Genomic DNA, 21,502 nt, shown 5'->3' with positions numbered 1-21,502 from the left:
CTTGATTTCTTCCTTGACTGAAGATGTCCTAGAGGAAGCCAGAAACTGAGGAGGATTGCAGAGGATAGAAGTATGGAAAGCAAATAGATATTTATTAACCCATCACAGGGCTGACAATGATAGACATGCTGAAAGGAAGCAGATATTTATTAACCATTCAGTGTTGTGGGAAAATGTCGTGAAGTTTGATTAGACAAGAACAACACACCAGTAAAAAAAAATAACTACCGTGAGCAGAGCTAGTGCAGTCCATTATTGGACTGCTACCTCTGGAAGCTTGGGAGAAGGGGGTATTGTTGTTTTTTGTTTTGGTTTGTGTGGGTTTTTTTCCCCAAATACCCTGCTGGCAGAGGTTTGTTTGGGTGCACAGAAGAGAAACGTTTTAGTTCAGTACATAGACAAGCTATTCTTTTAATCCTTGGTGCTCAGTTCGGTGTTCAGAAGCTGTTCATTGTGTATCCCAGTGTAAACTGTTTCCTTGTATCCAAGATTATTTCTAATTAAGCTTTGACTTTCTCTTTGGCTTTATTGGGTATTGGTATCTATTAGGCTGGTTTTATAGCTCAGAGGCTGTGATCAGCTCAGGCCTTTGTTTACACTAAATGACAGCTTTTATAACAACCTCTCCAGTGTCTTTGGATGAACTCTGCTCTTTTCTCTGTGTCGGGTGTAACCGATCTGCACTTCTGTATTTACTTCCTTATGCAGCAGGCTCAATGTGCCACAAAAATACAGACCTCTAGCTTACAAATCCACTAGAATAAGATCTAGCTAGGAGAGTATCACTGGACTGTAAAATAACTGCTGGAAGTAGTCAACAAGTGTTCATGAGGAGTAGCTGGGGAAAAAAGACAAGCATGCTTATGAAGTTGGAAACTTAAATGCTTGAACTACCAGACTTTAGGAAAATCTGTTGTTCAAGCTATTCAGAGTTGTATGGGATAGTCACTGGGCTAGGAAGGGGTAAGAGGATGGAGGAACAGACTCTGTTCTTACGTATTTAGGATATTCCCCTACGTAGGAAGGAAAGGAAGTAATGAGGTAAGGGAACAAAGCTGTGTTCTCTGCAATCTCGGAGAGAATTGGTGCTTCTTCTCATTTACTCTGAAATAGTTTATAAAACAGAAAATAGGGAGCTCTCTAGGGGAACTGGGGAGGTGGAAAGTGAGCGTGGATTTTTCACAGCCTTAGGAAGTGCACTAATTCCTGGATCAATGTGGCGGAAAATGAGTCACTATATCTCTCCTCCAATCATGTTTTTTGTTTGAAACTTGATGAAAATGACAACAGACTTGTTTTCTGATGTGAAGAGTCCATGACAGAGACACAAACATCTGTTTGGTGAATCTGGGTTTTATCTTGGGTGGTTTTGCAGAGAATTCTGTGGTCTGAGCAATTGGTACTAAATAAAGACACTGACTTCCCAAGCCAGTGGCTCTGTGAGCTCCCTCTGTGCTTTCCTTCAACGCTTCCATGATTTATGGGCTGGAGCTGCCTTATCTTTGCTCTGTTCAGAGTCTGAGAAAAGCATTTGTCCTGCACCAACCAGATTGGGCTCTATAACCCAAACCCAAGTGCCACCAAGGAAGCAATAATATGGATTTTGGACCATCTCCACCTGTTTCAAGCTGTAGAATATTTTAAATAAGCATGACACAAGCACCAAAAATATTTGAGCACATTCAGACGAAGGCAGAGACAGCTTCTGTTAATGGGCAGGTGGAGGGAAAGGTCTTGAAGATCTGTGTGATGGATTAGGGTACCTGAGATCACTTATGGACACTGCCCTTTGCCCTCAGAGAAGCTTGTTGTATTACTGCTGCCCTTTGCCCTGAGAAATGAGTTGGGCGTTTAATGTGAGAAAATGTGTGAGAACATAGTGATGTATTACCCAAATCTTATCTTCAAACATAATACTCATGCAAACAGTGCATGAAGTTAATTTCTAACAGCAAAGCAAAGGTACTGTAGCTTATTATACTACTGAAAGGTAGTGTAAAGGTTGGTGCCACTACACCGAGACATAATTGAAAAAAAAGTTTATTTATCTAAAATTGGAGGTTCTGCAGAAGCAACCTGAACATTTCTGATACTGAAAAATTACATTAACATGTAAATATTAAACATAATGATCAATTATGCATATGCAGATGTTTAACCAGATGTTTACCAGATGTTAATCCAACTCTAACTTTTACTTCCCCTCCACTGTGTGATTTTTGGGTCAGAATAAACTGCATTTGACAGCCTAAATGCTTCAAAAATTCTTTTTAAATGTTCATTTTGCCTGTGGATCTTCTGGTTTTAAGAAAGAATGAGTGTCTAATAAGCAAGTTTCCACTCTGAAATCCAGAAAATAATCCTTTCAGTTTAGTCTTCTGTGCTGTTGAATTAACTCAGTAGAGTTTCAGAGGAGTTGCTCTGATTGCAGTTATTATTAAGGTTTCTGGTATTTGGGGTAAAATGCACTCCGTGTGCATTTTAACTGTTTTAGTATAGAGGATTTATTTGTGTAAAATCAGCTCATTTGTGCCCCTGATGTCCTTGAATCAGAGCACCTGCACCCTGCGTGGCTGCTGCTGGAGTCCCAAGAGCGATATCAGTGTGCCCTGGTGTTTCTTCCCTTCAAACCACGGGTACAAAGCAGATGGGTCGACAAGATCAACAAAGGCGGGTAAGCTGCAGGCTCAACTCCCCAGTTTATGCATCTGCTGATGTCTGATTTGACCCAATAACATTGCAATGTGTTTTTTCCCAAGGATTCGAGACTACATTAACGAGGCTGCCATCACCTTCCCTCTTTGGAAACGATGCCAACACTGTCCTCCTCACAGGAGAGTATCAGACACCAAACCGTTTCCGGTTCAAGGTTAATCTTTTATCCATGCTGTTTTGAGGTTCATGTTCTGAGCAAGATTTTAGGCTGGCTGTCAGTGTGCAGTGTGATTAGGAGGGCTGGATTAATCCTTCTGATGCACTTCCATGACTCCCACTGAAGTGCTCGTCTCCTCCTTGCTTTGTCCTCTCTGTGTTGCAATGCATCAGGTTAACGAGCGTTCAGCACAGGAAGATTTCTGTGTGAAAAATTACCAAGACCTTTGAAAAACTCAGCTTTTATATTATCTACCTTTTTTCCTCATCACAGGAAAATTCTGGGGATAAATATATTTCCTTACTGTTTATTTAGAGCCTGGCCATCTCTCAATCATTTTGACAGGAGACGTTAGCTCTTCCAATGATTTCTGTTCTCTAAGGAAAATTCAACAGTCCGTGTCATGAATGTGGGATATTGATGGGTTCTGGGGTTGAGCAAGCCTTCTGCTGTGGGAGACCTTCCTCTTGCCGTGGGTTCCTGCTGAGCAAGGGAATCACAGGGTCAAGTATTATGAGAGAAATGGCTGAGAATGAATGATGAAAATTGGAAGTGAATAACAATGAAGGCAGAAGAGACTGGGATAGCAGTGGGAATATCCTAAGTCAGAAATACGTGTTAATGCTGGAAAATGTTTTAATTTAGCATTAGTTTTTAAAGGCCCAACACTTCGGTTGTTTAAATGTGTGCAGATCACTGATCCTAAAAAACACAGATTTGAAGTTCCTCACGAGCATGTGCGACCTTTCACTGGATCCGCAGCCTCCAATCCAAACTACAAAGTGGACGTGAAGCAGAACCCCTTTGGCATCGTGGTGACCAGAGTGAGCAACGGCAGAGTGCTGTAAGTAACGGTGCTGCTTTTACTGACTGGCACGGACGCCGTTGGTTTTCTCGGAAAGGCCACGTTGCCTCACAACAATGTGTGTCCAAGATACCGTGTGTGAGGTGCCCTCTTGGACATGTCATCTGCTTCGTCTCTTCTTCTGGCTGATGGATGTTCTGCAAGGATTTGTGAGGCCTTTGGAAACAAATTCGGTGATATGGAGAGCTCTGTCTAAAGGGTTTGAGGTCTGGCTCTCTGTTTCCTTTCCCCCAATATTAGGGAAAGATTTACACCTACTTTGTTCCATCAATTTGCGAAAATGTTATTATCCAAAGGAGTCCTTGTATGGGAACGCTCTTCGTGCATCTTTTATCTTACTTGTTGCAATCATGCAGAAGCTCTGAATCACCAAAACCAGGTTGCCCTTTGGACCTGTGCTATCCAAGAGTAGGTGGTGCAGGCCGCTGATAAGCTGGACATGCAGTGCTGTAAGTAACATATTGAGGGACCAGCAGATTGCATGCTAATGGTCCTGTTTAGGTTCTCAAACTAAATAAGTAGTACAAGCCTACAAACGTAACAGCATGGCTTTGAGACCCATTAGAAGGGGGAAGTGTCAGGATGAACATGCTGATGAAATCAGTCCAAGAATGATTACCTGCCAGAGTGCTAGGCCACTTGGATTATCAACGCTTCAGGTTTAATTAATTAGCGATTGCTTTTGTGCTCTTATTTGTATTGTTTTCTTGCTTAGAATCCTCTGCAGTGATTGATTTGCAATTATAGAGAGCACAAAAGATGGACTTGGTATTCAGTAATGTGTGACGGATTAAACAGGTATACGGGGAGGGAATAAGAAACCTCATCCAACAGAACCACGTTGAGGCAGCTCTCTGGAAGGGAGTCTTTTTCCTTGGGCTGTTGTTTAATTTGATAAAAGTGCTTGCATTTCTGTCTCTAATGAAAAAAATGACAATGATTCTTGACTCCGAGTACCTTCAGGGAAGCTGTTGTTAGCTTGGGATAGGCAGTCCTTATCCCAGAGAGAAATCTTTGGTTAGGGGATTGTTTTCAACAGAAGGCGTGCTTTCCCCCAACTCCTAAACAACCAAGCAAACTGGGAGCCTCTTTGGAAAAGGAAGAGTGGGGAACAATATTTTATTACAGATCAATAGAGAAATCCTGATTCTCCAGATAGTTATAAAGCCTGAGACCTTCCATCAGCCTTTGTTGCACTAGAGCCCCTCAAAAGAGTTAGAGTTCTGACAGACCTCTTAGCATCATAATGTGCAAGAAAACCTGAAAGCCTGCCATCATTTCATTGGGAAGACAGGCTTCCCCCTGCCCCCCACCCAAGAAAGCAGGTTTCAGTACAGTTTGTGAGCAGATGGGCGACATAGTCCTTGGAATCATTAAAACTGCACAGAAATACATCAGACCTGTGAAGCCTCCCTCAAGTGTTCATATTTTAACTTAAAAGAAAAGGTAATATGAGCAGATAGAAATTGTAACAAGGCCAAACTCCCCTGCTCTTGTCACTTGTTTGTGCAGTGTTTGTAATCACGAATGCACTGTGTGTGTATTTAATAGTTTAAGGACCTCTTTATGCATAAAAGAATTTACTGATAATTACATCCTCATAGTGATAAATGTAGTTATGGTGTATAATACATCTGAAGTGATAAAGTCTTGTAAAATTAATGTGGCTGTGTTTGCGTAAAGCAAAATTTACATTCCTCTCCCCTATAGGAATATCATGACTGTTAAATGTCACAAAAATTACAGGAAAGTACAGCTGTAAAAAGAGTTTCCAATTAAAGCTACAGAAATCGAGTAGATAAGAGCATATTCCTTTGAAATTGTGTATATTGTTAATACATATCGAGGCAGTTTGTCCTGAATTCAGTCATTTTCTCTGCTTTTGGGGAAAGAAGGTGTTTGTGCAGATCCCAGTAAACTCCTGGTTTAATGAAGTTGAAGATAACCTTCAAAGCTGAGGCAGAGCTTCACTGCAATTGCTCTCTGCATCAAATCTGGTTTAACTCACAGTGACATTCTATTTGTGATTGTTTCATTTAAAAAGTGATGACTGATGGAAGCTCCTGCTTCTTCCAGGCAGGGCTCAGTTTTGACACATTCACCAATTGGATTGGATTCAAAATCTTAGAGGTATCAAAGAGGAAATTGAACGTGACGAAGTTCAAGAGAAAGGAAATTTAGGGTTTTTGTGGGTTGTGGGAGACTTTTACCCAGGATGATATTTAGTGCTGCTTAGGAAATGCAAAACTCTTCAACCATTCCTGTGCACTTGGCTTCTTAGGGAGATATTTAATTTTATCACTAAGATAAATGTGATCAGAATCCCAAAATTGTTGTCACACACGTTGGTAGTGTTGTGGGCACACACTTGGTTGTAGAAAAAGTTCCCTACAGATGGTGGCCTCCATCCATCAGGAGGGAGGATGCTTAAGATGCCCAATGAGGCCTTTTTGGCACCACTGGGGACCACAGATGGGGTCACAACCTGATGCTTTGCTGGTCAGGAGAGTCTAGAGCCTGGTTCACCATTACAGCTGCAACAGCTCAGCAGAGCTAAAGGAAGGGGACGAATCCATGAGTCCAGTGCCTTGCAGTGAGCTGCTCCCTGGGGCTCCCCGTGGCAGGAATTGGGCTGCCTCCTGCTGCTCCCTGCCTCAGCACCGCTCCGATTTCCCCACTGCTTCCCGAGTCCTCCCTGTAAAACAAGAAATGAAATTAGGTTCTGTCTTAAGTATTTAAATCTCACGTAATCCTTGTTTGGAACATGAATTGTAACGCAAGGGAGTGGTCAACGGTGCAAAATTAAATTAACAGAAGAAAATTTATTAATGAAATTGACTGTTGCTGTGTGTTTTGCTAACAGATGTAAAGGAGGCATATTGATCTCTGCCTGTTCTCTTTGTACAGTACTCTCTGCATCTATTTGCAACACCACAAACTTCACATTCTTTAAAAAGCTTAGTAGTTCTTTATGTTGAATTCGCTACAGGAGATGGGATAGCCATGAAATGGGATTTGAACCCTGCTCAGGGTCATGTTAACACTTTAATCTGTGCTCATCTATGCTCGCTATATTCGAGAGCCGTAGTCTGCCTTTCCATGTAGTGACTGGCCTAGCAGGACTCAAGAGTGGCTCTTGTTTGTTCTCCCTGGCAAGCAAAAGCTGCAATTGATTTGCAAAATCTGATGGATGGAGTGGATTATTTTTGTGTTTCTGTCCACCCACAGAAATTCTCCATCTGCCCCATTACTGGGAGTGGCCACAGAGAGTGGATTCAGGATTCGGTGCAACAGCTGCAGGGTGGGAAGCTTTGTTGGAAAGAGAGGTGTGCAGATGTACCCCTGAAAACAGACAGGCCTCTTGTATGAGAGATTTCTGTAGGGGCAGTGGGCACTGCTCATCTCCTCTTCTGTGCAAGGGTCGCTCTGCTCCAGCCCCTCACCATCCTGCCTCCCTCCCCTTCAGGTCTCTGTATGGAGACCCGAACCCCTTACCCAGCTCTACCTGAAAGGAGAAGAAACAATTACTACAGCAATTCTTGGTAAATTTTTTTTTTTTTTTAATTGCTTCATCAGGTTTGATACTACCATAGGACCTCTGCAGTATGCTGACCAGTTTTTACAGCTATCAATCAAACTACCGAGCAGCAACATTTATGGGGTGGGAGAGCACGTGCATAAGCAGTACCGGCATGACGTCAACTGGAAAACCTGGCCTCTGTTCAGCAGGGATATTGGCCCCTCTGGAGTAAGGACTGGTTTTATTACATTTAGTCTTTGCAGATGACTTCTGTAATCCAAGCCTGCTATGCAGTAGACACAGTAATAACGTCCATCAAGTTTTTCCCCAAAGACGTGTCAGGCACTGCATGTTGTTACTACAGGCTAGATGGTACTGATGGAAGTTCCCCGAGGAGCAGATTTTTATAAATAATTTTAATTTTGTGTTGACGTGCATCTGAAAACCAGTTGATAAACATTAATATATGAGAGTCTTCAGTTTCTACTGATAAAGTAAATAACACCATGTCCTACTGCATTGCTGTGTGCAGCGCTCAGTACAGATGAGACATGCTGCTTGAGTTAACATCCCTGTAGCTCGGCAAAGGATGGAAAAGTTCTCTTTAACAGCTGTCTCTTTACAAGGTAAAAGATATCTGTCAGCAGTTTTCTGTTTCTATAGACTCTGTGGCTGTCTCTAAAATGATTTCTAGGGCACCCATTTTTCAGTAATTATAAGACTTTTTGGTTCTATTACCTCAGTTTCATTAGGTAAAACCCAATAGGCTTCACTTTTGAGATAGCACTTCAGTATTTTGCTGAAACAGGCGATATACTTACAGAAACTAGGGGGTGAGACCAATAAATGTAATTAATGTATAATTTGAAATTTCTCCCCCTTACCTTGAGAAACATTCTCGCTGTTTTCACTGGTTTGAAGATAATTCTTACCTGAATGGCTCTATTGAGTGTAGACTCATTAAGTTAAGCCAACAGTGAAGAGAATCATTAGGCTAATTGCAAATTGCTCAAGTTCTGTTCCTTGTCAATTTTCTGAGTTTTCTTTTGCAGGGGAAGAAGCACAGCTATTACAACAAATGTTAAAATGTTGAAGGTTTTTGTTGCTAATAATAACAATGGGGGAAAAAAACCTTAGAAAGGAAATAAAAAAGAAGCAAGGTACTGTCTTATTTCCATAGATTAGACATAAAAATTATTACCTTGCAGGATTAACAGAAATATAGACTAGATGTAAAATCTAATCTATGGTGAAAGGGATGGAAGCACCGTTCAAGTTCTATTGTTTGCTCGATGTGCATCATCGGTATTACCCAGAAACAGTGCTGCGATCTAGGCAGATTTGCCTGAAGATCCATCATACCTGCTTGCTTCTGTTCTCTGTATATTTGGGGAAACTTTTGGTTTAATGGAGAATGTTCCCATAAAGGAGAAGAATGCCAGGAGAGGAGAAAACAAAACTGTAGGAATGTTTTAAGATTTTTATTTTTGTTGTTTGCTGTATTTTGAGGAGTTTCAAGTTCACCTGTGATATATGTTGAAATATCCCAGAACAGATACTGTTAATAGATTTTAATCAGCTTTTTTTTTTTTTTTCTTTTTACCCCTCCAGGCAATGCATAACTTATATGGAGTTCAAACTTTCTTCCTGTGCTTGGAAGACAGCACGGGAGCCTCCTTTGGTGTTTTCCTAATGAATAGCAATGCCATGGGTAAGAAAGCTTTCTCTGTAGCTCTGAGCATTGCAGTGAAATATCTTTTAAATGATCTGTGGGACTGGGATCAAAACTGTAGCGTTTAGCCTACACGACATAAGCAGTAAGTAGCTCACAGTTAACTTGAAGATTGTGCTGGAAACCTGAGGGTCAGAAACCTATCCAAGGCTTGTGCAGATGTGCCGGACACTGGAATCGGAGCTTAAAGCTGGAGTGAGCAATATCTGAGCCCTTTAGTCTCTTTAGCTAAGCATGCATTTATGTATGCTTTACAGGGCTCTTCACATCTCTTGAATGTGGAAAGTTGTACTAAATAATTAAAGATAGAAGGCTGAGCCATTGATTTTCTTCTGGTTCTCTTCTCTGTAGGATGTAAAGGCATGGAAAAGTGGGCATTTAAAAGAGTCATCTGAATACATTTCCCCTTCATTGCAAGTTTAATTAATGGGTTTGGGTTCCTTAGGTATTTCTTTTTTTTCTTAAGTGACTTCTCTAATCATCACCTAGAAAATGACAGTTATTTTTGAATAAACTGATATTCAGAACTGGTTTTGTGCACTCTTGTCCGGCAGAGTTCGTGGTGCAGCCTGCTCCAGCAGTGACCTACAGAACCATTGGTGGGATCCTTGATTTCTATATCTTCTTGGGGAACACTCCAGAGCAAGTAGTCCAGGAGTACCTGAAGGTACCTTTAGCTAGAGAGATTACGCATTAAACAGATTTTTTAAAGTGCTGTGGGATTTTTTGGTGATTTTTTTGTTTTTCCTCTTTATATGACAGTGTCTTCACTGTGTTATCTATTAACTGAAAATATGACTCAGTATATATTTAACTAAGAATAACTGTTATGTCCCTAATGTGACTGCTGTCATTAGTAATAGCTAGCTGGGGTTAAACTGGGATGTAGATATTTTTAGCTGGCCTGTTACTGGCAGCTGAAACTTAAACACTACTTTTGCTGGAGATGCTGGAGCAGAGACTGTGCAGTAGCTTGAGATCCAAGAAGTCTGTAGCTGCTAAATTTGTCAGTCTGTATGGCCTGACTGATTTACATGGTGGTCACTGGAGCTAGAGATGGTCTACATGAATAAATTATTCTTCCTTGCTGGGGCTCCCTCGTGTTCCAAGGACTAATTCTTTTTCATATTGCAATATTACACAGTAGATAATGTGCCTACAGATATATCATGATTTTATGGTCATAAAATATCATTGATACCTTTAGTACTTGAGGAGATCTGTTTAGATTTCAGTGACACTTTAAAGAATGGATGTTGTCCTGATATATATACATATTTCTTAAATAAAAAAATATAGAAAAATAGATCATTTGGGGGTGGGCTGCTAATTTCACACCCTCAGGCTTAGTGTGTATTACTCAAATAGAATAGGAGCATGGATCTAGGGAAATGGGTGCTGAGGTGCACATGTAGTGTCCACTGACAGTGGGTGGGAATTTTGTTTTCAACTTGCAGCTTGTGGGACTGCCAGCATTGCCTTCCTACTGGAGCCTGGGCTTCCAGCTCAGCCGCTGGAATTACGGGTCTCTGGATGAGGTGAAGAGAGTCGTGGAGAGGAACAGGGCGATTGGACTCCCTTATGTAAGTATGGGGGTTGAGGAGGGCAGCAACCCCCTGAAAGCAGAGCTCTGTTGGAGAAATGACCCAGAGATCCCGACCAGGGTGTTCTGCAACGGTTCATTTCACATCAGCTTAAATGAGTAAATTTCTAATAGATGGGCTTCTGGTCTCAAAGGGTTTTGTGCATTTTAATGGGAGAACCATTATCAGAATGTGAGACATGGGTTTAATTACAGTGTTTCATTTGAGCACTTTAATGTAAGACTTTTTCAGTGATATTTCCCAGCTATATCCACTTATCTTCTCATGTTATCTAATCCATGAAATTTTTTTTAATTGTCCTGTGGACAATTACAGTACCATATATTATTCTTAATTGACAGCCAAAGGTAAAGTACAATTAACTTTTAAAATTGGATTTCAGATTGCATTAGCCTGATGGCTTAAATAGAATAAAAATACCCTAATATTAAGCTAAGAGTTGAGGAAGAAATGTTTGGATTTAAGGAGACTGCTCTCGGAGACAGGCAACTGCAATGAAATAGCCACATGTCCAGGGGCTATTTGAAAGGATGCCAATATACACATTCATTTACATTCTGTTAATGTTAAATGCATCTCTTTTTAGGCACAAAAGATGTGTCAGTACCATTAATTAGGGCTGTAAGTATGAGATGAGATTCACATTGTTTGTAAATGGTCCTGACAGCATACTTTCTTCTGCCAGGCTGCAGTAAAGTCCCAACAGTAAATTAACTATAGGACAAACACGAATTGTCAGAAGAAATTGTGTTGGACTAATATACAGAAATCTTTTTGTATCACTTCTCACGTTAAAACTGAACTCCCTTCGCTTTCAGGATGCTCAGATCACTGATATTGATTATATGGAGGAAAAGAAAGATTTTACTTATGACAAAGTGAAGTTTAAAGATCTCCCTAATTTTGCAGCTTATATGCATGACTATGGACAAAAATATATTATCATATTGGTAAGGATTTAACTATTTCTTTTTCCCTTGTAAATACTATAATTATAACCATTTATTATTATACTTTGCTTATTCTGTGTAAATGATACATTTATTGCCTAACATTCTAGGAGTCCATAATAACTGATTCAGTGTGTCCTGGATTCTTCTTATTTTTTTGTTTTCTGCTTTTTTTTTTTTTTAGGATCCTGCTATTAGCACACAAAATCTTGTTGATGGTAGTCCATATGGAAGCCACGTCAGGGGAGAGGCAAAAAAAGTCTGGATTAATGAATCAGATGAAGTAACAACGTTACTTGGGGAGGTAATCACATTTTTATGAATATGAACTTGGACTATTGTCACTGATATGGTTTAATTTGGGTTAGAGGCTCAGTTTAAATTCTCATTTTCTAAGTTTATTCTTTCAGTAAAATTACTTGCCAGTGACAACTAAATTTATAAGGTCTCACTTAGGATATGATACTTTTCAAGCTTTCTTGATTTTTTTTTTTTTAATTTTACATTAAGCAAATAGGAAAAACAAGGTAGTTTGAAAGATCAAGGGACAATTCATCAGCCAACTCCTATTTATTTTCAGTAGCAACTGAAGACCCAGCTCACACATCATGCTTTTAATTTATAATTTCTATTGAGAAATTATTCTGTCATGTATTGTTCCTTTTATGACTTAAAAGATAAGCAATTGAAAACTCCAAAGTTAAGAAACTCATACTCTCTGCATTCTTTATGCATGCAAGCTATTGTCACTCTAACAATTTATCATTCAAAAATCTTCATCAAAGCACTGTATTAACACTGCCCTCGACAGGTAACTGTGGGGGTCCTGATGGACAACAGCCTGAACGCGAGTCAGCGACGAAAGCAAATCAAATCCTGGGCTTCATCCAAGGGGCACTGCTAGCAGAGATAGAGAAGTGAGCATCCCACTTTACTTGGTGCTTGGCAGGCTGCACCTGTGTCCAGTTCTGGTCCCCACAGTTAAAAGAGATGCAGACAGATGAGAGGATCCAAAGGAGGGCCACAAAAACCATCAAAGGGCTGGAGAACCTGTCCTCTGAGAAACGACTGAAGGATTTAGGCCTCTCTTCCCCAGAGAAGAGAACAGTATTCCAGTACTTAAAAGGCAGCTACAGATCACTGAACCTCTCCCTTCACAAGGAACCAAATGGAGAATACAAGTTGCACTGGAAATCTTTTGCAGTGAGAACAATCACTGGAAACACCTCCCCGGGGACATGGTAGAGTCCCCATCACCGGAGGTTTTCAAGATGTGATTGGAAGGGTGCTAGATGATCTCATCTGGGTTCCCTTTCCCATGAAATGTGGGACTAGATGATCTTTCAAGGTCCCTTCCAACCTGGGCTGTTCTATGATTCTAGGAGATCTTTTTAATATCATTATAAGCTTAATTAATTATTTGCCTTTTAATATTGCAGGTGTGGCCAGGGGAAACTGTGTTCCCAGACTTCACCAACCCAGAGTGCACTAGCTGGTGGGTGGAAGAATGCAAACTGTTTTATAACGTAGTGCCATATGATGGGATCTGGATTGTAAGTTATTCAGAACTTTCATTTTTATTTTTATTTTTATTTTAAATAGGCAAGGATAGATGTTTATCAAATTCAATTTGCATTGGATTCGAAAATGATGTTTACTATTACTCACCTGAAATCAATGCAGGATGTGTATCTCTTCTGGTGTTGAATTTGCAATTCAAATTTGAATTTTAAATTTTAATTTGAATCATTAATCATGGCATTTAAATGTTCTGTGTGCTGCTTTTTGGATGTTCAGTGACACTTAAAAAAAAAAACTTGCTAAAGCCAAATGCTAGCACCTCCTGTACTTAAAATGGTGACATTCGGAGACCTGCATACCTGCTCAGTGAGTGTGTGCTAAACAGGTCCTGAATACAGGGTATCATACATATCATCTATGTGTCCATGCTCCAGGTAGCTCATGGAATTTCCAGTTAGCAAATCTTCAATTGCTATTCCAGATAAAGATTTGGAAAAATCAGGCTCCTGTGACATACGGTCCCACAAAAGGACTAAGATACAATCTCGCACAGTGGATTTTGGGTACAGTTCATGGAAATGAGATGAGATTAAGAACCATTTTGACTGACCAGATTAGTTTTTTTAAAGGAATATCCTGTAATAAATCTGAAAAATGGGTGCTTGAAGGAAATCTATACTTAAACTTCTCAATCCCTGTCTTACTGCCTTCCTCTCTAATTTTTTTTTTTGCTGTGTTTTTCCTACTTCCTTTTAGACAAAAGTCAATAAATACTTGGAAAGAAAACAAGAATCTACTGAATATTTTCCCATCCATTTTAAAAACCTGTAACAAATTTAAACTAACTTGTATGGCAACATACAGTCCTGCTGCTGCAATGCATGTGGTGGGTTGACTCTGGCTGGACACCAGGGTCCCACCAAAGCTGCTCTATCACTCCCATCCTCAGCTGAACAGGGGAGAGAAAATACAATAAAAACTTGTGGGTCAAGATAAGGGACAAGGAGAGATCACTCAACAATTACTGTCACGGGCAAACCAGATTCAACTTGGGAAAAGTAACTTGATTTATTGTCAGTCAAATCAGAGTAGGATAATAAGAAATAAAATCTTAACACCCCTTCCCCCCACCCCTCCCTTCTCCCCGGCTCACCTTCACCCCCCATTTCTCTCCCTCCTCCCCGCCAGCGGCGCAGGGGGACGGGGAATGGGGCTGTGGTCAGTTCATCACCCCTCGTCTCTGCTGCTCCTTCCCCCTCAGGGGAGGACTCCTCACCCTCTGCCCCTGCCCCAGCGGGGGCTTCCCACGGGGTCGCAGCCTCCTCGGGGCACATCCCCCTGCTCCGGCGTGGGGTCTCCCCGGGCTGCAGGGGGGTCTCTGCTCCCCCGTGGCCTCCCTGGGTGCAGGCACAGCCGCCTCCCCATGGCTGCCCTGGGTGCAGGGGAACCTCTGCTCCGGGCCTGGAGCACCTCCTGCCCTCCTCCTCCTCCGCCCTTAGTGCCTGCGGAGTTGGTGCTCTCACACGGTCTCACTCCTCTCTCTTCAGGTACAGTAGTGCAGGTTTCCCCCTTCTCAAATCCCTCATCCCGGAGGCGCTACCACCGTGGCTGATGGGCTCGGCCTTGGCCAGGGCTGGGTCCATCCTGGAGCCGCCTGGCCTTGGCCCCATCGGACATGGGGAAGCTTCTGGCACCTTCTCACAGAAACCACCCCTGTAGCCCCTCTGCTACCAAACCCTTGCCACGCAAACCCAATACAGTGTGATCGAATTGAGTTTTTCTCACTTATTTTTGCTGACTCTGTGGTTCTGTCAAGTCAAGCTATGAAGTGTAAGACTGAACAGGTCTCTTACAGAGACCAAATAACTTAGATGAAGCAAATTGGTCACTAGACTACAATGCCTCCATTATGAATTTGCTTTCTTCTTCCATGCATGCTTTTCCTGCGGCACGTTGAGGGATGCACAGAAATACACTTAGAACATTGCCAAATAAAATATTCATGGAAGAAGACAGCAAAGTTTGAAAGTGTAATGGGTTGGAAAGTACTGTAAAGGTGTTGTTTAAGAATATCTAGTCACCTTGTGAGAGAAAGTAAGTAACAATGCATTTCTCTCCAAACACACACTCCATACCAAAGACATTTTCCTTGGGAGATGTGTGGAGTTGCTCATAGGTAGGCACAACATATACAGGAACACCTCTTGTAATTTCTTTCTGTGGAGGGATAAGATGTAGCTCTTGTGACATGATGCTCACCTGCCTAGAAGGCTGTCCAACACTGATCATTAAAACAGGAATGGACCAGGTCAGTGTCTGAGTTATATAATTTTCACCTAATTATATGGTACTAGTTCTACGTAATTATTCCTTAAAGACTGAGAGAATAAAACATAAGATTTTGTTAGGAAAATGTAATTGAGGAAATGTCTTTACATTCTGCATCTTACCTTTTCAGGATATGAATGAAGTATCCAACTTCATTAAAGGCTCAAAAAAAGGTTGTGAGCAGAATGACTTAAACTATCCTCCTTTCACTCCCAGTAAGTCCATCTACTTTAACACGAAATCAAAATATCAAGAAGTTTATGTAGTACTGTGCAATTGGCTACAAGTATGCAAAGTAGTTTTAATGTAGTTCTTATGGGCAGGGGTTGAACATTACTTATAAAAAATGACGGTATACTTTGGCCCTTGTTGAAGGCGTGGTTTATATAACTGTTTTTTTCCCTTTACAAATTATTGCTGAATATTATCAGTGCCTTATTTATGTCTGATAATATAATTCTTTCACTATCAGTAGTTTTTGAGATATATGCAGAACCAAAATGGAGTTCATACTTTGGATCAAGTAGAAGATTTAAGTAACCATTGCCAACGTTTTGTCAGATAATAACTCATAAATTTAGAGCGTAGTTCTCAGTTATTACCTGCATGGGTGCAAAGCTCAAGAGTAGAAAAGGTCACAGAGCAAAGATGATTCAGATCAGCAGCCAAGAGTAGCATTTTGGTTTTGTAGTAGAAATACTGACCTTAGTGCAAACATTAAAGAGAAAAAAAAAAAAAAAAAGGCTTGAATGTCATGAATGTGCATTAAAGATTGGAAATATTAATAATAGAAATATACTTTAAAAGTGATATTTGTATTCCTTTATTGAAGGTATTCTTGATAAACTTATGTATTCCAAGACACTTTGTATGGATGCAGTGCAGAAGTGGGGGAAACATTATGATGTCCACAGTCTTTATGGATATTCCATGATCATATCAACACGGAAGTAAGGAATGCATTCTAAAGTCTTTACTAAAAGTTTTCAGAACAGTACATGGCCTGAATTTTTGAAAACATCAAGAGATTCCACTTTTAAAGGAACTCAATCCCTGGAAAGTACTGTATTATATTTAAGCCAATGCAGCTAAAGCAAAATCTACTAATTAAAGCTGGTAGTAAAGGCCACATATTGATTGTTAAAGCTTTATAGAAAGATTATTTAAAATTAATGTCTTGAACTTTGCTAAAATACACCTGGTTAACCATAAAGGAGTCCACACCCCTGGGATGAATACTTATCATAAATCAGTCACTGTAAATCTACCTTATACAAAACTGTTGAAGCCCAAGTCACCTTTTGTCCTTTGTGTAATTCCAGTCTTGTTTCCTTTTAAGAGCCATTGAAGCACTCTTTCCCGGAAAACGAAGCTTCCTTATTTCGAGGTCTACATTTGTCGGATCAGGAAAAGACACAGGACACTGGCTGGGAGATAACGCAGCAATATGGGATCACTTAAAATGGGCAATACCTGGAATGTTGGACTTTAACCTCTTTGGAATACCTTATGTATGACATGAGTTTGTGACATCCTTTCCAAACATATGGATAAACACTAATTCTACCTCTGAGAGCAGATTATCTAATCAAACACTATCTAGATAACCAACCACCTCACATTTTCATCTCCAAATTACATGTCTTTAGGAATCTGATTTTAACATTTTTTTCCAATTATTGATTTTTAGTTTGGACCATTTATTTTGATTACTGTGGCTGTGTGTGTATGGTGAGATAAACGTGGGTAACAAATGTATTATTTTATATATCTGAAGCTACCTGTTACTTCTAGTAATTTTTAAACACTAGTAATCGACGTGAAACGCTTGGGTGTTTTTCTTATTATTCCAAATGAAATGCAGACAACTATTTATGAAGGAAATACCCAAATTCATTCCCATTATCTGAATTTGTATGACGCTTGAGTTTTTTTCCTAATATATGCATATTGGCACTGAACAGAAAGATAAAAATTTGGAAGAAATAGAACTATGGGCTGTGTTAGCAAGTAATCAGATTAATTTTTTTTTTATACAACATTGTTGAATTTGAAAGAAGAAAGGTACAATTGTGCTGAAAGTCTTGGCCACTCTAACTAGCAATTAAGGTTGCATTAATCCATCTCTGAAAACGAGATTTGTGTAGACATTAGAGGTGTAGTGCCCTGTACATCTAACGCATTCTGTTTCTACTTAAAGATTGGAGCAGATATTTGTGGTTTCTTCGACAACACCACAGAAGAACTTTGCAGACGATGGATGCAAGTAGGAGCATTTTATCCATTTTCCAGGAATCACAATGCTGAAGGATTCATAGTAAGTTGTGCCTTCTCTTAGACAAATGCTGTGTTACACCTCCATATTCCCTTTAATAGTGTCACTAGTAATCATTACCATCCCTGACAGTTGTGTAGCTGACCAACTTGAAAACGGCAGAAACTTAAGCTCTCTTTATGAAATCTTAGATCTGAGAGGTTCAGCTTCATAAGGGTTAATTGAGACTCCACCTATTTGGCAACAGTTTCATCACTGTTGGTTGTGCCTACACCCAAGGGCAAGCACTCATTGCTGTGTGAGCCATCAGACTGACACTTGGGTGTCCTTTTCCATGAATCTAACTACGTGCCAGGGTGAAACCTGAGCTAGCCCTGAGGTGCCCTCCTTGCAGGTGGGCAAGGAGGGATGTGCAGGGCAAAACACAGGGAGCCTGGAGGAGCAGGACCTCAAGTCACACTACCCAGAAGGCAAACACCGTGCAGATGTGCACTACTGAATTTCTGACTCTCTGAAACAGCCACTTTTCACATGCTTGGCAGAGTGTTTTCTGCATGATGAAAGTAATAATATTCCAATATTTGTTTTCAGTCTCAGGATCCGGCTGCGTTTGGAGCTGATTCAGTCTTGGTGAATACCTCCAAGTATTACTTGAACATTCGCTACACTTTGCTGCCCTACCTGTACACACTGTTTTATAAGGCTCATACTCAAGGAGACACGGTTGTTCGGCCAGTTTTGCATGAGTAAGTTTGCTCATCAGCCTTTGTGACAGTTTTATGAGGAATAACAACAGCAGACAGATTAAATGTTGTTAAGGACTTTCTAAACAGGGACGTAGCCTGTGAAAATGAACACTGGAATATATATAGACCACTTCTTAAGTCATGAAATACCATTTTGGAGTAATCAGAAGAGTAATCAGAAACCATCTGTAATTTCTGCATATACGCATACATTATTGTCAGTCACTCTTCCCAGTTGCTGTGAGATGTTATTGTCAACTAATCAAATTATTCTCCACCATCATATAAGCATATTAGGATATATGTTTCCTTGCCTGGAAACTCTTGAGTAAGCTGTGTCAAGAACACATGCACACCTCTACCCTTGTGTCGGGAATGCTGACTGAACTAGTAAGCCCTCACCTTCTCATCTTCGCGTTGCCTGAGATTAAAAAGGAAAAAGGCAATTTTGATAGGATGCTCTGCAGTCATGAGTCTAGGCAACCAGTGCCCTGACATCTTGGGATTGCTAGGGATGCTGTAGTTCATAAAAGCCCAGTCACTGCTCTATCCTTCCCACGTGCCCAGGTTCTACTCTGATGAAGTGACGTGGAGTGTCGACAGGCAGTTCCTGTGGGGTCCGGGGCTGCTTATTTCCCCTGTACTTGACCCGGTAGGTTTGGCTGCTTTGGGATCGATCTCATAAGCACCTCATGGGGCACAAGGGCACGTCGAGTCACCAGTTCCAGCTCTGTTCTCTGGCAGGGGGCTGCAGCATAAAATCCCCACGTTACACCGTTCCTGTCACTCCTTTAGTGCTCTGATTAGAAACCAAGTTCCAGTTCTGCTCCCTTGTTGTTCAGCCTTGTGACAATTCTGTTTTTCAGCTTAAAGGTTATGACTCCTCTAGTGTCTATGTATTTCCTGCTGAGATCTCATTCTCCCTCCTTTCTTTATGCTGAACAAGCTGAACCACAGAGGTGGGCTCTGCCGTTACCCTGAGGATGCCAGGAAATTTGCTCTGGTCTTATTCTAGTCTGAACTCTTCTCTCTTGATCAGACCTGTAAACTTTATTGGCAAAGAGACTGCAGAGGGCCTTGTTTATTAGCCTTAACACAGCTCTATCCCCAGTGCAAGCATGGGTTTTGCTAGATCCTTAGATTATATTTATTTTTTCATGGGTACATCACATTACTGCATTACAGCTGTTGATGGATTCCTAACAAGCCTAGGCTTTGCTGCTTTTTTCTTTCTTTTTTATTTTTCCTCCCCCCGCCTTCAATTATTGCTTCCAGTGAGAGAGCCCAGAGAATGTTTTTATCACTACTGAAATGCACTTAGTGACACTGTCTTGCACTTTGTGCTATTAAATCCCACTCTTATTTTCCAGTCCTCTAGGGAGTCAAAGTCATCTGGTCTGATATTCTGATTCACCTCAACTTTGTATCATCTCTGAATTTGCTTCAGAATCATCATCTCTTGCTGTGTTTCGGCTTGTCTGTGGTGCAACAAGCAAACAAATAGATTGTGGCTTCTTCTGTGGCAGAATCTTGTAAATAATGATTGTTAGTGCCAGTAACACACATGCCATGGAGAAAGACAAACCGTTTGTTAAATGTATCAAATGAAAGCAAGAATCTGAAAGATGCCAGGCTAGAAAAATTTGAAAATAAAGAAGATATAGAGATACTTGTGGATATGATCTGAGCCATTGGATTTGAAGCATTGTGACAACGCAGCTTCTGGAGATTTGTTCTGGGATGATGCAGAATCTATAGGTGAGCAATTATAGTGAAATAAGTATCATTAACTAAACAGACTTACATGCAAGTTTCAGTCTGCCTGCTGATTTCATGGAGCAAGAATAAGACACTGTTGTTATATGCTATCAATACTTGCTTGTATGTCAGTAGTTTTTCATCATTTTGTTGTGGTTTAACCCCAGTCAACAACTAAACACCACACAGCCGCTTGCTCACTTCTCTCCCCTCCCAGAATGATGGGGGGAGTATTGAAAAATACACGCAACTCATGGGTTAGGATAAGTTGAATAATAAAATAAAATATAGCAACAGCAACAATAATAAATAATAGTGATAAACATAAAAATAATAAATAAGAAAGAGAATAACAAACCTCAGGAAAGACAAATGATGCCCAGTGCATCTGCTCACCACCGGCTGAGCAATGCCCCAGCAGTGATCCACCCCCCGGCCAACTTCCCCCCTCCCCAGTTTCTGTACTGGGCATGACATCCTGTGGTATGGAATAGCCCTTTGGCTATTTGGAGTCAGCTCTCCTAGCCATGCTGCTCCCAGCTCCTTGTGCCCCTGCTCGCTGGCAGAGCACGGAAACTGGAAAATACTTGACTTACGATAAATGCTACTTAGCAACAACTACATCATCAGCATGTTATCAACATCATTCCCACACCAAATCCAAAACACAGCACTGTACCTGCTACTAGAAAGAAAATTAAGTCTATCCCAGCTGAAACCAGGATGCAATTTAAGTGGAAACCTGTAACATTAATTTTATTTTCTTGTTCCAATTTCACTATAGCCTTAGATATGTAAGGGTTTGGTACATTAGCACGCTGACTGTTAAACCCTGCTGTCAGGATTGATATATGTTCTGGTATACATCCAAATTAGCTTCAACGGGTGCAAGAACACACATAATTAGTGTTCGACACTAAGAATCAGTAGAAGATGAAAAACTAGCACTGCTATTAACTCTGTGGAATTATTGAAATTGCTTGTGAAAACAGTAGAAATTTTGTTAAATCAAAAGTAGGGTATTGGAGCCAAAGATTTTGCTGCCATCTGGTTTCGACAGCACACTGGTGCATAAGCCCGCCAGTGAGTGTGGAGGGGCTACAGTTGTCAGGTTGCCAACCTCGCCTTTAGCAAAGCTGCCGGAGAACTTGTTTCCCCCTGGGACAGTCACTATGATTATGCCAAGGCCTGTCAACCTCATCACTTGTGATGAATTGGCATTGATAGTACTTACCACTTTTTTTTTTCCGTCAAACAATTTACAACAAACATACCTGTTTGGTTAGGGTAAGATTAAGGTTGCAATTTAATTCAGCTGAAGTTAAGATTAA

The 21,502-nt window shown here is 40.7% G+C and overlaps 1 protein-coding gene across 1 annotated transcript in view; it reads left to right on the top strand.

Moving 5' to 3' along the window:
• Window positions 1-21,502, top strand: part of SI (sucrase-isomaltase) — a 56,847-nt gene that overhangs the window by 3,398 nt on the left and 31,947 nt on the right. The window contains 16 exon segments of the mRNA XM_026854953.1: window positions 2,554-2,674; window positions 2,760-2,869; window positions 3,565-3,716; window positions 7,314-7,485; window positions 8,869-8,968; window positions 9,544-9,656; window positions 10,447-10,572; window positions 11,412-11,543; window positions 11,728-11,847; window positions 12,983-13,096; window positions 15,523-15,607; window positions 16,225-16,342; window positions 16,732-16,903; window positions 17,593-17,709; window positions 18,259-18,413; window positions 18,981-19,065. Of these exon segments, the coding sequence (XP_026710754.1) occupies window positions 2,554-2,674; window positions 2,760-2,869; window positions 3,565-3,716; window positions 7,314-7,485; window positions 8,869-8,968; window positions 9,544-9,656; window positions 10,447-10,572; window positions 11,412-11,543; window positions 11,728-11,847; window positions 12,983-13,096; window positions 15,523-15,607; window positions 16,225-16,342; window positions 16,732-16,903; window positions 17,593-17,709; window positions 18,259-18,413; window positions 18,981-19,065 (1,992 nt within the window).

This window comes from Athene cunicularia (genome assembly GCF_003259725.1).
Source record: "Athene cunicularia isolate RWA chromosome 9 unlocalized genomic scaffold, athCun1 chr9_part1, whole genome shotgun sequence".
Lineage (NCBI taxonomy): Eukaryota > Metazoa > Chordata > Aves > Strigiformes > Strigidae > Athene > Athene cunicularia.
Note: the sequence above shows the minus strand (reverse complement) of the source record. Positions and strands in the feature narration are given on the sequence as shown.